The 18,715-nt window shown below is 33.4% G+C and overlaps 1 protein-coding gene across 5 annotated transcripts in view; it reads left to right on the top strand.

Annotated features, from left to right (window-relative positions):
- Positions 1-18,715, top strand: part of LOC135128152 (band 3 anion transport protein) — a 117,866-nt gene that overhangs the window by 78,277 nt on the left and 20,874 nt on the right. For all 5 annotated transcript variants that reach the window (XM_064055037.1, XM_064055042.1, XM_064055039.1 and 2 more), the window contains 3 exons: positions 1,663-3,168; positions 12,296-12,552; positions 12,612-13,035. In XM_064055037.1, coding sequence (XP_063911107.1) covers positions 1,663-3,168; positions 12,296-12,552; positions 12,612-13,035 — 2,187 coding nt within the window. The remainder of the gene's footprint in view (positions 1-1,662; positions 3,169-12,295; positions 12,553-12,611; positions 13,036-18,715) is intronic.

Genomic DNA, 18,715 nt, shown 5'->3' with positions numbered 1-18,715 from the left:
ATAATACATACTGTTTTGTTTTTGAGGTATAGCACACAACTTATTTTTTTTAAAGAGAATATCCTGAACATATATTTTTATCTCTTGTCATTAGCCACTTCTTAGGCTGTATAACCATAGTTTGTTTTTGAAATTCCCATGTTATATTATTTTTAAGATCTGTGTTACAATATTTTATGTCTTTTATGAAAAGGTAAACACAGCTATGCGCTTTATTACGGTATCCATTAAATATAATTTTAATATACAGACGGTTTATAAAAAATCTACAACGTGGCAATTTTCAAATATCGATATTTCAGTTTTTCAAAGACTTTATTTTTGTTCTCTTCGATATGTAGGCGTGTCTCTTAAAAAAATAAAAAAACACAATAACTATTAAGTTTAAATATAAAAAATACTTCCAAAAAAACATTTTTTTTAAGCGCTCTTGTATTTTAAAACTCAAGCCTATTGCAATTTTTTTGTGAGCCATTATTAAAATATTAAAAAAAAAACGGAATAACGTGGCAACGTCGCATCGAAATTTCGAAAATAAACAGTGGTTATAAATCCTAAGAAGAAGTCAATCACAATAAGTAATGAATATAGGATATTTTATTTGAAAAAACCAGATTGTGTTACGCCGTAAAAATAAAACACTCTGTATAGTTGAAAATAATTTTAGCGTGTGGTCCTCGAAGAATCGTACTTTGGTATTTGACTTTTATTGCTGTTTTTTATAATTTGTGACATATCGAGGACTGCGCTCTTAGTGACTCCTCCTGTATATATATAAATAAATTTCAAAGTTTTGACTCTTATGAAGTCATTGCCCACTTTATGAATATTGGTCTTTATGGAGGTAATGCAATTTCATTCGTGTAGTAGGAGTTAAAAATCTTTTTATTATTTCAAATAGCTATTCGACTCATTTTTTCTCATTTTCTTTGATGAGAATCCTTACTAAAATGAAAGTTGTAGGCAATCGTATGAAGTCATACGTGTTCGGTTACCGAGTCGCGATTTCTACGGTAATTGAGAACATTCACAAAGTGAACCTTTTGATGTTTTGAGAGATCGATATATATTCTGTGCTTTATAGTCCCACGGATTTTCATGTGCTATATTTAATGCTCCACCAGCTTTGTACTTTCTTTTATATTCCACCACGTATTGTTCGTCAGGATCTGCGCATATTTTACTATCTTTTCAAACGAAAAATAAAACTTTCACCCCTGTGTGAGTTTAACAGCATGTATAGTTTTTAGCAAGATGTATTTTAAAACGTTTCATTGCTTGTGTTAACTAAGCGTGCACCATATGAGTTAACGATCAGAAGAGGATGAAAAATGCCCCTCTGTTTTCATACAACAGGGAACGAAATCGAAAAATAAAGTAAAGGCCCTGCACAGGTATGGATTACAGACTAATGACAAACTTGGGTAATGCCCACTCTAAAGTTTTAAATTGAATTCCACGATGCCAATTTAAATGAAAATCTCCAGGGTTTATCAAAATTAATTAATGTATTTTTAAGCTTTTGAAGTTCATTTACATTTTTATTCTTTCCAAAGTTTATTTAAATTAATTATTTTTTGTTTCGTTCTAATTCCCTCTTAAAACAATTAGAAACACCTCATCCTTGTAACACCACTAATTTTCTTTTTTTCTTTCATTTAGAATCTCCACGATGCCGAAAAAAGGAAGATAAGCCACGCCGCCGACGCTTACAAAAACGGTGGCCAAGGGACAAACGACGCTGGCAGCCGTCTGGTGAGTCCAGACGCGCAAACTGTCGTCGACATAAAGGAGGAGACGTATTCTGCCAGCTCAGATGACGTGCGAAAAGCACGCAACGACGCCATTCTGAAGAGGATTCCTCCGGGGGCCCAAAGTTCAAGCATCCTTGTCGGAGAAGTTGATTTCCTGGAACAGCCCGCGATGGCATTCGTGAGGCTCGCTGAGGGAGTCGTGATTCCCTCCCTTATTGAAGTCAACATACCTGTGAGATTTATCTTCATTCTTCTGGGACCCAAGAAAGCCAATTTAGACTATCACGAAGTGGGCAGATCGATTTCGACTCTGATGGCCAATCAACAGTTCCACAACATCGCCTACGGGGCAAGCAACCGTAAAGCCCTGCTTTCGGCTATCAATGAGTTTTTAGATGACAGTATCGTGCTTCCGCCGGGCGACTGGGAGCGGCAGGCCTTGCTCCCGATTGAAGAAATAAAGGCCAAGAGCGAGGAGATCAGAAGAAGAAAGGAAAACGCGCTGAAGTCGGTCGCAGAAGCGCAAGGAGTTACGAAAGCTATCTTGGCCGGTGACGATGAGAAGAAACCGCCCTTTCCTAACCCCCTGGAGCGGACTCGGAAGCCGTGGGGCGGCCTCTTTAACGATTTGAAACGCAGATATCCGTATTATAAGAGTGACATTACGGATGGACTTAACGCTCAATGTTTGGCGGCTTCAATTTTTATGTATTTCGCGGCGGTGTCAGGCGCTATAGCCTTCGGTGGCCTCATGGGAGCGAAGACCGACGGTTTCATGGGCATATCTGAGACTTTAGTGTGTACTTGCGTCGCAGGAGTGATTTTCGCACTATTTTCCGGCCAACCTCTTGTGATTGTGGGTAGTACTGGGGCACTACTCCTGTTTGATGAAAGTTTATATCAATTTTGTAAAGCGAATGACATAGAGTCTCTATTTTTATCAACACGTGTGTACGTCGGACTCTGGTTAGGCGTAATAGGATTAGTTGTTGCCTGTTTAGAAGGAAGCGTTTTGGTGAAATTATTCACTCGTTTCACAGAAGACATTTTCTCGGCGCTCATTGTTTTACTTTACATAATTGAAAGTATTATGAAACTGTTTTTAGAGTACGGTAGACATCCACTTTTAGCAGATTACTGTAAATCGGAATACCCTTACGCCACAAACAAATCATATCCTGAATATCTCCGCGTAGATAACGTTTCAGTAAATGACACAATCGGTATAAAAAATACGGCGAATACGATTTCGTTTCCTGTGACGTCGATTAAGAAGCTACCCACGCCGCACGATAACTTTGGACCAATCAATCAACCCAACACAGCTTTATTTTGTACTATTTTGACGCTAGGGACCTTCGCAATTGCTTACTATTTGAAGATGTTTCGGAATAGCCAGTTCCTAGGGAGGAGTGTAAGTAAATTTTTTCTCATTACTATAAAAACAAAAAAGTCGTGACATCAAATTCGAACAAAAAAGTTGTTTCAAATATATTCATGCAAAAAGGTGAAAGAGTTATTTGTGTTGCAAACACCGGAAATTGATGTCAGTGTAGTGTGAGGCGAAGAGTAGGTATAAATAAATTGCGTCATTTTTTGTACCTGGCTTTTATGAATTGTGGACATTGTATCGGTATTTTAGAAAGAAATATTTAACAATTGAAAAGTCATGAAGACCCTTGAGGCGACGGTAATTAAAAATTAAATTAAATACGAACTTTATACCCGGAAAACAAAAAAAAGTTAAACCATACTCGTATTTGCCCTAAATTTAAGTTAAAAGTTAACGTCGTGGCAAATGAGCTGTAAAGCAATAATTGGTATTGTAGATGATTTTCTCAGGTCACAATACCCGAAGCATACAGGCTGATTATAAAATATTCTCTGTCAAGGTGGTTTATAAAAATCTGTCACTGTATTTTAAATGAAAATGTGCCGTTTACATATTTCAGTGAACAATCTGTATTACAGTGCAAAACTAACATAAATAAGAATATTGTGTGATTACCGCGGGCTTTAGTTGTATTCAATCAAACATTTTTACAAGAAATGTTCAAAGTGGCTCCCATTGTGTTGTGTTTAAAAACTTTTTTTTTTGTTTGATGTACATAAAAATGGAATAGTCCAGAGAAGTTAAATTTGCCGACCGAACTGTCCAAAGGATATTTATCTTTCTGGTATTGATCCGGTTATCAAGGTATCTCTGAAAGTATTCTATCATTTCACGCATAGGATAAGCTGGGGCCCCAACAAATCAAAAATCCATTTTCTATGCATTTGAGCAGGAACTGGAAGAAAATTTGATTAGTTATACGCCGACGAGAGACTTCTAACGTGGATGCAAAGACGCTTCCATAACCGCATGAGGGTTTTCATTACTTCATAATCCGATTCTGTAATTTGTGAATTGACATGCCTCATTACTGGACAAAATACGTCCTATATGTTATTGTTGTTTATTTTCGGACCAGGTGCAATACTCATGGTGTTCATAATCTGATGGCAACAGATTTCGTAGGAATGAAAGTGTGGAATGTTCTTCTCAGCCTTTTGACAACTGCAAAAAGAACATCAGTGTACAAAGACACCTTCACAAAGTTTTTCGAGGGATGATTTTTGATTTCCTACCTAACATTTTGTACTACCTGTTGAGATAGACCAAATTTCCCTGCCTTTTTGTACAGAGCTTCACGATCTATTTTCGAAAGCTCTATTATTTAATTTGATTGACAATCTAACTTTATTAAATTGCACAAACATTTGTTAAAATATGCCCAAAATTTCGTCGAAATATGAACAATTTTTGCTAAATATGCCGTTTTATGCACAATGCACATGCAGTGTACTTCCCGTGACCCGGACAGAAAGAACAATAAACTTCAAACAAAAAAACACGAGAAATGTCTATAATTACATCTATTATTTATAACATATTTTTACATATAGCATAAATACGTTACAAAATACATATTTTTTGCTGTTACAATTAACAGTGAAATTTTTTTCCAAATTTTCCATTGTAAAAATTTTACCTCCGTGTGTCAATAACATTTTGTATGAAGAAAATGGTAGTGATTTTCCACTTGAAATTAAACTAATGTTTTGAGGACCTTGTAACCAGTAATTTCATTAATTACCTCTTTTACTTTTTACTTCCCGAGCGTAAGCAAAGGAAGTATTGTAATCGAGTCCGTCGACCGACTCTCTACTTTTACGTTTTCTCGACCTTTCATGATCCCTAGAGTACGAAGAAATAGGTCTCCCGTTTCCGTCTGTCTGCCTGCCATCTCGGATTTTTTACTTACAGAATCGCCTATTTTTCCTGAAACATTCAAAGTATTGGTTTAAAAAATTTTCCTTAACCGGACAGATTCAATTAAGGGCGTGCACTCTGTTTCTAGTTTTGTAATCGTCGCCGAAATAAATTGATAAGTGGTTTTAATGAATACTTATTCGTTCACAAATGACATATTGCGATAGCACTGTTGTCATTTGAAAATTCTAAAATATTTTTTTTTATTTATTCGAAATGTTCATCGTAAAAAGTTGTGGCGTTTAACCAAGCACCTCATCGGGTAACGGGTGTGGTGGCAACTTTCCTTTATATACTTGTATCCTCAAAGGTGACTTTACAAATATTTCTTTTTCATTATTTATTAACGAATTTACAGTTGGGAATTGTTGCCTAATTTTCTCAGCAACTCGGTTTAATCCTTGCGCCAAACATGTAACGTGAATCAGATTAGGGTATAAAAGTTTAAGTTGTTGAGCGGAGTTAACTACATATGCCGCTGAAGCAGACAATGTAATTAAAATCTTGTCTGTCGCAATAACATCAGGAAAAAACAAATTCATGAAAGATTCATTAATAAATCTATATAATAAATAATTGTTTGCGTGCAATAAAATACTCCTAAGATTTACTTGACCCTTTATCAACCTACATGTAGATTGGTATTATAACGCCCTCAAGCATCACAAGTTTTCATCGACTACAAAATATATATGTATATATTTTTTTACAATTTCTTTAATTCTACAAATACATAGTTTCATTGTAAATACTCATCTGGTATATAATTTTTTCTCAGCATACATTCGGTATAACATTTTTACAATATTTTTCTAAAAACGCTCTGAAACAAGGGTCTTGCAACTTTTTAAGAGGAATATTGGCACCAAGCATCATTTTACATAGATCTGAATCAAAAATGCTTGCTGTTCATTTTACTTTGAAGTTCGGGTAAGAAATTGTTCCAAGGAAATTTGCGACAGTTTTGATTCGTGGAGATTTTGACACAAATATGTTATGATATTTGAACCTTGCGCTCATATCATATGTTATCGAAAAAATAATTTTTAATTTTAAGACAAAAAAAGGTTGAAACAGTATTATTAGAAAATATGCAATATAAATTTTAAAAAAGCACTTACCGTTTTCCCACATACTTTGCGGAAAACATTTTCGTCGATTGAAATAAATTCAGGATACCTAATCTTTTATCCATGAATTTATTAAAGTTGTTTTCACATTGGACATTTTTCACAAAATTTACTACCACCGGCTTTGTTCGATGACTAGTTATGAATGGATTAGAAATATGCAGTCAAATTGTTCTCTCCATCTTTACTTGCCAATATCAGGTATGAAATACTGTACGCTCAGTCGACATGTACCTAGTTAAACATAAAACAAACAACCTTTATAAATCAAACTGGCTAATGTAAACTGCAACAAATAAATTTTCAGGTACATTTATTTAGAAAAATACCGGGAAAACCAAAATCGATGTTCAGATTTTCATACAACCTCTCTCAACACGTAAATTATCGAGCCAATTTGATGGGCAAACTTTTATTAATCACGTTGTAGATTTTACAGTGATTTCAATATTGTTTGTACTCCTGATGTTGTAGTTCTGCAACATTTCTCACTAATTATAGTAATGAACAACAAAGAAATAAATAATTTTCTTTCCTTAGAGATAGCACAAAAATGTGTATCAAATTGTCAGACAACAATGTTTCATCACAACTCCAGTAGTATGTACGCTAGCATAAAGTTCCTGTCATTAAAAATAATGAAGTTATTGATTATGTATGAAGTTCTTCATACATAATCAGCGGAAAAACGTTTTAGTAATGAATTCTTCTAAATATTCGGTTATTATTTTTATTAAACTGACAGGTCTAGGACTCAAGCTCAAAAGTTTACTTTTAACAGTATAGTTTAGCTTTTTTTTTTGAACTTACATACTTCTCTCTTCACTGACTGTTGAGACGTCGAGAATGATGTTTATAAATATTTATTTTCTGCATTGTGGGCTTGGAATTTACAAATGCATCGTGAATAAATAAAAATAGTATTAGGTGTAACCACTAATTAGAATTTGGCAACAAAACTAGAATAAATGAAGCTTATATACTTACTGATTTTATATATATTTGTAACCTATAACTTGTTACATTTTCGTCTGACATGTAACCTAAACGATGTAGGTTCTAGTCTCAATTAAACTACTTTGGAAAGTCGTATGTAATCCTTGAAATTAACTGACATTTTGAAAATACTTTTATTTAACTCTTAATAGTTTCTTTTATAATGGTAAATGTTCTTAAGATATAGATTCTTGAATTTGAAGTTCCAATTATTCAACGAGTCTCCACCAATGACGTCAATAGTAATGTTGATTAGTTCTTGACAACGGCAGGTGCCGCTTGTCCCAATAATTCGCCCCCGTCGATGTCGCGACCATACGATCATCATCAACTACAACATTCTCTCGCTTTATTGTGACCCTACTGGGTGTACACCTCCAATTACATGCCATGGTGGAGAACAGCTCCCAAATATTTTGTTCCGGTCTTTCATAAAAGCCATCCCACAAGAGAATGTGGAATATGATGGCTTTTTCAAAACGACACATCGATCGCTGTTTCTTCCGTGTTTTGTTTCTAGGGAACAGAACGGCGCTGCCCTCGTCAATTGTCTGTAGCTTGGAGTTTCCGGATGATGTAGTCGCGTCGTTCACTAGAGCACTGTTGTATATACCGTTTGCGAATCTTAGGGAGTCGCGTGTGAAAATAACAGAAAAACGTCGAAAATAGTAATTTTAAAGCACAGCCAGTTTCATATTTATTCAGAAGTCCTCGATTTCAAACACGGCAAACCATCTTGACTAGAACGGGTGAAAATCCGGCTTTGATGAGGTTGGCTGTATTCAAAAAAATTGCCCCCGAGTGTTGATTCCAATTGATGTTGGCGTGTTATTACCCCCAACACTTAGTGTGAAGAGAACAGATTGCTCTTCACACTAAGAACATAAGATTTATCTTTACTACAAAAGTAAAGGTAACTTACAACTTGTGGGCAGCCAATTTTATAACGAATGAAACAAATGATAAATACCCGAAACTTGAGAACCCGTTTTTGGATTTTCACAATACACAAATACGAGTTTGAGAGGATTCGAGACCATGCAATGCATCTGTATTCTAAGTGCGACCTATCAAAAGCAGAGTATAAAATAATGACTGTGTTAATGTGTTAATATTATTAAAGTAACGACTACATTTTATGATAAACCCAAGGCTTTTTAGAGCTTCAGTAATTATGTTACCTATATGGAGAGAAAACATAAGTTTCCAATCAAATAATATTCCGAAGTCCAAAAATGAAACAACCCGAGTTATTGTCAGAGAGTGGTTTGTGTAATTATAGACGACCGCAGAATTCTCCTTCGTTAAAAACCTGAAACATAGATTGTTCTATGAACTGCAGTTGTAGAATAAGTTAATGCTATTTTGAAGTATGAAACAATTCTTACGAGAACATATACGTCGAGGTTTTAAGATCATCGGAATACATCAGTGGATTTGAATGGATGCTTTTCACGGCATCGCGTCGTTAATATAGATAACCAAAAGTAACAGGCCTAGAATAGAGCCCTAGGGAACTCCTGAAGTTACTGAAACCTTTTCTGAATCATCCCTAAGGTACTCACAAACTGAAATTTATTTGACAGATAACACTATTAAGTTTACCAAATACTCCGAGATACCAGTATTCTCAATTTCACTAATAAAATAGAATGATTTGATTTATCAAATACCTTGGAAAACTCTGCATTAACTAAGTACATCGGCTTGTTGCTGATCATTAAAGCTGTTAACACGAACTGAATAAAATAACTAAGATTGATTACTGTAAACTGTAGATAGTCCGTTTATAAAATTGACTTCGAAAATTGAACGATAGAAACTATCTCAAGAAAATTGTAACAAACATTTGGAAAACACGAATACGTCAAAAACAAATTAAATGTAACTAGTAGAGGATAGGCAAAGATAGAGAACAATCGTTAAGCAAAAAAACGACCGCATGTTAAATTTGCTTTAATTCCTTTTTAATGTTTAACTTCCGACTCATCTTTAGAAAAAACACAGACGAAGTGTTACTGGACATATTAATAAATCCGTCCAGATTAGCAGTAATATCGTTAGAGTAGCTTCCCTGATAGAGTCGACAAATTAATTTCAAACATCTTTAGGTTTGCATAGAATATTATTCTAATAGACTCATTTTCTCCGCTTTTATATCCTTCAATGGTCTCTTGTGTATTCTCAAATTTTCCCTTCACTTTTTTCATGGCCAGGACGGTATGAGTAATATCTTTGTATTGACTATTCGCTTTGCAGTCGAGCCCCTCGGTGAATGCTTTTCACATGACTGACGGCGGCGTGTTCCCGAATCGGGGGGCTAAAGCCATTCTCCACAATGACTGGTTCTCCGCCGATAACTTGGCCAGTCGTCGATCCCATTATTCGCAATAATTCGCGAGACGGTGCCGGACCTCCCTCACTAACCGTTTGGCCTCCGCGCGGTCTGGATCCAGAGTTCGCTGAAACCTACGTCTGGCTCGGTTTTTTTACACTTGGTTTTTCGAATGCCGTCTTTCCACACTTATCTAATATGCCACACGGATTTTCACACAGAAGCCGAGCTCGAAACTTCAACCAGATCGATTGATAAGACATTTTAGATTCCGGGTGGAAGGGTAGCGGTTGCAGCTAATGGCTCTTTGAACAGATTCTAATTAACTTTATCAACACTAGTTTAAAATTCGGTGTCTTAATCATCATCATTTGCAAAACGTCGCATTAACGTTGCTGAAACCATTAATAAGTGATCCAGAATTCTACTTGGATTGCCCAAACTGAAAATACTTCGAAAAAAAAGAATTCAAAATATTAGCAAAAGTGAAACAGCTGGAAAATTGTAGAAGTCGCTGTAAAAACGACGTCGTAAGGAAGGTCTGAACAATACAAAGTATTCGATTCCGAATGAACTGAATCAGTATTAAATGTGCAACGTGCTCTTAATGTCTACATTCATTACAACTTGTGCAACAGACGTCACTGCACTGTTAAATCGATTTCGCATAGGGCGGTGCAAATCGGATGTAACAAACGTAACTGTTCTCTTTTCAATGGGCATCCTCTTCAAACCCTGCCGTCTACGTCTGAACAAACCATACAATTACTTACGTTGTTGTAGATTTATCTGCTGTGGATTCATGCACTCTATTTATTTATTTGTTTTACTTGAGTGAAAACTTGGGAAAGTATTCATATCGACGATTGTAAGTTCTTATTTTTTGGGCCTTCTATAAAATACGGAAATTTAGATTTTCAATTCGTGTATTCATAATCGATCTACCATGATTTTTTTTAACAGTCTCCGAAATTACCGTAGCGATTTAGAATTATGATGAAAATACATAGTTTCATCCAAAGAATGGACAACGTCATCTCAAAATTCTGTTATGGAAATGTACTTGAAATCCTTTATCTGTGGTATAACAATCTGTCCTATTTTTACTTTTGCGTACAGCTAGTTTCTTAGAAAAAAAAAGTGAATCGATTTATTGGCAATGGTAATTATTGTGAAATTTTTATCCCCATAAAGATTTTCGACAATCTTATTTCAAAAACTTTGTTTAGTAAATCTTATTTCAAGACATTTCTGAAGTGCCTCTGTTATTGTATTGTAGTGTTACTTTTGATGTTTTTGATTGCCCAAGATTAAAAAAAAATAACGTCGAAGGCGGCAGAAGAAAAAAATCACAAGTTTTTTGTTGTACAGTAAGAAAGATACATTATGTAATTCAGTGAATGTTTGCGCATTATTAAAAAACAGTTGCTCAAGTATCAATTACAACCATGGAATTTTATGAAGACCGTTCTACCAGGAACTGTGTAATTACAGAAAGTCCATTTTTATAGTGACTCGGTTTTGCAACTATTTTAGTTGTAAATTCGTACAATTTAACTTTTTTTGGCGAAGGAAAGTTTACCTTTTCGAAATGGGATATCTGGAGCAAAATTTTGTTTTTTGTATTGGCAACTTTTTACTTCCTGAGTATAAGTTTAATAGTTTAAAATTTGTTTTGAATATTATAAAATAAATACTCCTGCACTTGTGGTGTATGAATCCGTCTATCAATTTATATAGATACAGTGTAATGCTAATAATAACAGTACTTTATTCCCAAATTTTCGGGAAAATGGGGTGAGTCGATCTCAATTTGATCAATAAAAGATATGATATTCCTAATATATACATACAAAATTTGAGAATAGTCGGTCCAGTAGTTTCGGAGATCATCTGTCTAATAAAAATTAACACAGACGACAGACAGACGGAAACGGGAGATCACTTTTTTCATACTTCAGGGGTCATGAAACGTTGCGAAAACATGAAAGTGGCAAGTCGCCCAATGGACTCTATTACTATACTTTCTTAGCTTGCGCTCGGAAAGTAAAAATTGGTCTGGAGTTGTTTAAACAGAACTTCCTTCGTCTCCGAAGCGCAAATAAACTGCTAAATTTGATTCTACTGCTTTCATTTTTTGGTATGACAACCCCTGCTCCATATCTACAGTTTTTTCAGACATACTTGTTAAACAAATTATTATAAAGTCTTATTGTATTTTTATTTTTAGTTTTTACGTATGTTTGTGTTCCATGACTTAAATTATTCAAGATTAGATAGTAAGATAATATTGATAATACATTTTTGTGCTACTGTAAAGGAAAACGACGAGTATATTTTTTATTTAGTATGTATAAATGTAACTAACTGTTATGAATGGAAAAACATCTGGATGTTGTAACCCGAAAAATTCAGTTAAAATTGAAAAAAAAAAATTAAATTGAACCATTAAGATTAAGTTTTGTTTTAAATGATCGACAACTACATTTAGTAATAAATCAAGTATTAAAACATTTGTTACAATTAACATACTAGCTGAGACGAAAAAGAGAGAAAGGTGAAAAGTGAGCCACATATAGAGTATAGATTAAAAAGTAAAGTAATCGTTCTAAATATTCCATTGGAAATGTAAAAAACACTTTTATATAAGGCAGGACAAAATGATGTTATTTGTGCCAAAAATCTCTCACTTACTACCCACACCTTTACACAAATAATTATTCGTCATGATCAGATTTATACAACATTTGTCATTTGGATTTTTCAGGCAAGACGTGCGCTGGGCGATTTTGGTGTCCCAATAGCGATAATAACAATGGTTTTTGTCGACTACATGATTCCACAAACGTATACGGAAAAACTGAACGTGCCTGAAGGCCTCTCCCCAACAAGATCCGAAAAGAGAGGGTGGCTCATACCACCTAGTAGTACTACAGATCCTGTGCCCGTGTGGATCATGTTCGCCGCAGCAGTGCCAGCAATGCTTGTCTACATTCTTCTGTTTATGGAAACTCACATTGCTGAGTACGTCCTTACCTTTCATTACTTCTATAAACCAAAACTAACACTCCCATTTATTTCAGATTGATTATCGACAAAAAGGAAAGAAAACTGAAAAAAGGGAGTGGTTTTCATTTGGATATAGTACTTATATGTTTGATTAATATCCTGTGTGGATTTTTCGGCCTTCCGTGGATATGTGCGGCCACTGTACGTTCAATTGCTCATACTTCTGCTTTAACTGTCATGTCAAGAACTCATGCTCCCGGTGAAAAACCCCATCTGATAGAAGTCAAAGAACAAAGAATTTCGGCTTTGACGGTTTCTATATTGATAGGACTTTCTGTACTGATGTCTCCGTTGTTGCAATGCGTTCCAATGGCTGTACTTCTTGGGGTTTTTCTGTATATGGGTGTGGCTTCCATTGATGGGATTCAGTTCTTCGATCGTATCAAGCTTTTGTTTATGCCCGTAAAACATCATCCCCAGGCTTCCTACGTGAGAAAGGTAAGTTTTTATTTTTCATTTATATCTGCGAAATAGATATAAGTGTTAGTGTACGTAATTCCGGTTTAAAAACAAAGAATGCAACGTAAAGAAATTTAGTAATCTGTTTAATGAGATGTTTTCATGTAGAATGAGGACATGCATGGAATTTGTGCAATTCCTGGACCAACCGCAAATGCAGATATAGTTCTGTTTGTGTAATCATTTCCACAAAACTTATTTTTGTTGTGTAGATAGTGGTTGATATATTTTCTGACATTTAACAAATAGAAATAACAGTGATTATGATACTTATACAGATAAAGTTGGCATGTTGTATGCTACGCAGCTAACGTTCAAATATTTGTTATTGTTAATTGGAAAACAGAGGTATTTTAAAAAGATAACAGCGGCTTATTTTTTGTTTCAATCATTAAAAATCGAAGTTTGTACCTTTTACCGAATAGCAGAGAGACGATACCAAAGAAAACATAGACAATAAAATAATACATATATTATGTAATTAATGTATTGATTTAAAAAAATGTTTATGCAAAATATCAGCTCACTTCCTCAGTTTTAGATTAGATTTAGATAATTTTCAAAACTACTGAACATATTACTATGAAATTCGAGGTGTATTTTAGTATTCTCATGTAGATGGTAAAACGCTAACCAAAATTTGCCTGTTCATCCCCAGCAAGTTTGATGACGTTTTCTAGAAGTTTTGTTGAGTATAATATGGTTTAAAATTTATATTGTGATATTCCCTTGTACCCGTGGTTTAATAATTAATAATGTTTTCCTGAAATTTTGGGACCATTAGTGGATGTACGAAAAGCTAGCTTGAAACATGCAACATAGTGTGGAAATTTTTGGTACATCCTTGATTCGTTCGTTTCCTCTGAAAAATCAGCAACGGCATTTCAAGCAATGATTAAATTAAGATTTACTACTACGAGTCTTGCTGGTATTTTAATAGTACGTGTTTTTGTGCTATCAGATGATGTATGAACCGATTTATTTATGCTTTAGAGACGATGAAAATTGTTTTTGAATAACTTTAAAGCAATTTTTGTAATATGTTCTAGTAGTCTGTAACGTACATAAAAAGATCGAGTCCTATCCATCTCGTAGAATGAACTTTCAGCATGTAAAACGTATATTAGGAATTCCATTTGACTTTCAAAATTGAAGGCAAAGACGGGGTGACGAATACTTCTCTACTCTTGAGTGAACTCCTTGCCCTTTACTGTCGATCCATGCAACAAGTCAGGCTATGAGGGTGAGGACTTCCCAATTTTAACCATATCAAGCCACTTATCCCCCGATATGGATCTTGTCTAGGAAATAGCAGTATTTTTGTATATTATTTCACATCTCGTTAAACTTGGTTTTTATGTAGTATAGATATCTCCGGCCTTATACAAAAATATTCCATAAAATTCTGTATTAGATTTTGGTGGCAGCACTCCCACTTTTAATAGTATCATTCTTATTATATGGGTCTAACAATAAAATATGTATTTATAGCTTTTTTCTTGGTGCCGTAAGTGTTGCTTTTTGCATTGATTACCTCTTTCTCTCTAAACAACACAGCAATAATTACTGACATATTCAGTAATCTAGTACGTATATCTAACTGAAACAAAAAACCTTTAGATTTAAATGGTAGTTCCGATTTCATTGTTACCACATGCGAACGTTTTTTATTAAAAAATCGTTTGTACGTTTTCAGACTTTGGAGTTTACAAAGAAAACCTTCCCATCTAATAGCTAAAATGTATATCATAGGAAATACATACATTAAAACTAGTTTGTATACACTGAGGGCTTGGGGTGTTTTTATGTTCTGGTTAATAAAAAATGACTTTAAATATGTTTTGAAACTGTTCCGCAGTGCAGGCAACTGAGCTTATCCTGATTTATGACATTTTTATTTGTTATGACGTTATACTGCTCGTGGGATTCGATATTAATTTTAAAAACACCTGCATAATACTGATTCATTTATTTCAAAAAAACTGTGTACAAAAGAACGTAATTTTTCTTGCCCTCTATCATAAGATAATTATTTATTTACGTACATATGTCACAAGGGCCGATCGGGGAATAAAGCGATCAACAAGAATTGTTGAACTGGGTTTGGGAAGTTTAAGATCACGTAGTGGTCGATATAGATATGATAAAAACACACCGTTGTTACAAATGGCTGTGTCATTTTTTGAGGTACAAGTTTAGTTCTTCAGAATTATTTCAACTAAATGTAATAAGTCATAACACAAAACGTTATGTCTAAAGATAGGAAGAAGTTGGATAAGTAGATGATTCAGTAGTTTGGAAGTTAATTCATCGTCTAGTTAACATGAAACATCCTGTATAATTTTAGTACTCAGTAAAAATGTGGGTAACTTGTTGGTAATGGCGTTTGCTTCATGTTACTAACGCATAATAAAACCAAGAAAAAACGTTGTTCCTAATTTAAATGGATCTAATTTTAGGCTAGAAAAATCGTCAGACTAAAAACCGGAAGTTCTCCACACTGTTGGGCTTTTTTTTTAATTGGGGTTATCGTAGAATTATCTTCGTTTAATTTTGGATTAGAATTATGTTTTGGTAATACTAAAACAATAACTTCTATTGTGTATGAAACGAAACGTAAATACAACATTAATCATTAACCAAACAATTTAGATTTTATCACCGGTACAAATTACCTTACACAAACACAGTGTCAGATCATAATGTGTAAACTATTGTAAACAAATATTAGTAACAGTCAAGATAAACCCAAGTGACGAAATGGTGAAAATGAGCTATTTACGATATTTGAATTCGTTATTTTAACGAATATCTAATTTCATTTTTATGGCATTTCACAGCTTGTTTTGTTGGCTGTCTAGCGCGCTAACAACTTTTATTAGAATCCCCAAAATTGTCGAATCAATTATTTCCAAATTTTAAGAGTATTTAATGATTATGTTGTAGATGATAACAGGCTAATCAAAATTTGTCTATACGTTTTATTTTAAGGGTTATAGTACGAAACAGGGATCACAAAATGTTAACTAATTTGAAATTATTTTTTGAAATACGAGTAAATGCCCTGAAGCGCATACTGTTTATTCAAAAAAAAAAATCTATGAACACACCTATCGCAGTTATCTCAGTAATGAAAAACGGCTGATTCAGCTGGCCTGAAATTGCCGAATCATAGTTACGGCATATTTGGTTTTTGTATTGACTTCTTTTCAAAAAGTAAATATTAAATTTGAGAAAAATATGTAAAGAAAATTTAGTTCGTCCTTAGATACTTCTGTTATTAATATTATTCTTTTATTTTTAAAACTGCGTATAACAAGAAAAATCAGTTGTTCTTAGCGGTTCTTTAAAATTTTGAGAAAACGGCTAACTGTTGTTTTAAAAATTAGAATAACAAATTTCTGTGCGCAGAGTCACAGTATAAACGTTTTTCTCATCTTTTATTTTCAATTAATGTCTCCGAATTTTATTTATGGTCTGAAGGCAAAATTCAACGAACTTTTTAAATGAGGGATCTTAAAATAACTCAATTAATTACGTGATTGGTTAAAAGAGGTGCTAAACTTAACAAGCGGTAATTAAATTTTAAAGTGGCGTCACTTTGTCTAATAAAGTAGGTCATAATCATCCGACTGATCCATTAACTACCTACCAGCAATTTATGAAGACAGTTTAGTTAAAAGAACAAGATTATACATTAAAACCTACTCATTTAAAACATTTAAGGTGATGTTTAAACCTTTGTTCCGCACCTTTTCCTACTTTCTTGCCTAGAAATCAGTGATGCATAAACTACCTGGAAATACGACATACGAACAGCTCATTATAACTCATTGCGTTTCAACGTAGAGTAAATATTTAATCAAATAAATCAGTCAATAAAATGTTTAATTCGATTAAAAAACATAAAACGTTTTCTTAAATCTGTTTTCAGAGCGAAACTTCAGTCATTTCGCTAATTACATTCCGAAAAATGTCAGACAAAGAACGTAAATACTGAGAAACTTTTCTAACAGCTGTCGTCGTATCACGATTCACGTAGAATCATAAATAAATTAAATGTAAGTAATAGAAAAATACAATTACTAGATCGCGTTTGAGTAATTTAAGGCGATAGGTGAACAAGATCTCATCATATTCGTATCAGTTTGAATTTGGGATAGTTTGTTACATCTTGACTAATACACCTAAACGGAATCTCACGGTAAATAAAATAAATATCTACTCATCATCAAATATTTTTTCAAAGATGAAACATATCAGAACCAGTGATAACATATTTATTTCCTATCAGTGCTCATAGTTTACTATATTATGTAGGTTAGTCAGTTGCTGGAAAATTTGAAACAATCATATTCTTGTAAAACAACTGATTCTGTTTCCTTGTTTGTCATAAATTTTAACCATACTGCTAATGAAAATTAGGGGATTTTGTGCCCGTACCGATAACCATAATAAATGGCTCATATATTTAAAATGCACATAAAAATACATATTACTCTATCTATCTATATTAAAGAACGCACGAACGCACTGACAAATGTCGTTTTATAAAATTATATTTATTACGTAGAGACTCATTACAAATTTGTATAATGTTAGTTTAATTTTTTACTAAAACAAAAACTGCTTTTCTAACAAATTAAGTCGTTATTCTAAGAAGTTTCACACATATGTATATTACTAAAGGTTTTTTTTGTGATGTAGACAAGTATAGACACATACATCGTTATCATCAATAGATAACAGATTGTGGACTCAAGTACAGATGGTACATTAGAACAAGAACATTGTTTTCATTATTTTAATCTTTTAGAATCAACACTCATCAACTACTTAAAAAAAAAACAATTTACATGATTAATATATTGTTAATATAAAAGAGACATCGTTTTATTGGAAATTGAATTTAAAAAAACATTTCGATTAATTTTACTCTAGCTACTAAAATTAGTAAAAATTATTATTTTTAAAGAGATTGGTGCTTTTTGTCCTGAAAACTAAAATGTTTATCACATTAATATTGTTTCTTCAAATGGAAAACTGTCACATTTAAAGCCACCAATCACCTAACATATCAGTATAATTTTCACCAAACTGAATGTATTGCAATAGGTTCGTTTTCATGAAAGCCGATTTTCACGTCTTCTTCGTTTCATAGCTTTTAGAATGAAAAAATGTGAATTTTATATTATTTTCCTTTTGTCTTTCTGTCTGTCGTTTGCAATTCTGATTAGATTTATGATAAACTAGTTTACTAAACATAAAACACTTAATTCAATTTCATTTAAATTTTAAAGATGCAATGAATAATCTCAAGAAATAGAGAACATTAGCTATCTGTTGCTCGAAAGTTTTATTTTTACACATTAAATAAATGTAATTTTGGCCTTAGCTCAGATTTGTCTGCTGCATACATTGCCTTCCTTTTGAATCATAACAATACCGGATGTGTTCAGAATACATATTAAAATAAATTCTTACACAAAATTACTAAATAAATCTTTCTTCAAAAGAAGTTCTGTCTACTTGATTTTAGATTAGCTTCTTCCTTCTTTTTCTAACAGCTAATGTACATTATTTTTTAAAGGGTGAACACATCCATATACATACAATGCAAAAATAACTTCTATGATATTTTAGACTCTATTTTTGTATA

The sequence above is a fragment of the Zophobas morio genome, unplaced genomic scaffold (genome assembly GCF_036711695.1).
Source record: "Zophobas morio isolate AGI-343-1 ecotype UQ-CSIRO unplaced genomic scaffold, CSIRO_AGI_Zmor_V1 ptg000012l, whole genome shotgun sequence".
In the NCBI taxonomy this organism is placed as follows: domain Eukaryota; kingdom Metazoa; phylum Arthropoda; class Insecta; order Coleoptera; family Tenebrionidae; genus Zophobas; species Zophobas morio.
This window is presented reverse-complemented; position numbering and strand designations above follow the sequence as displayed.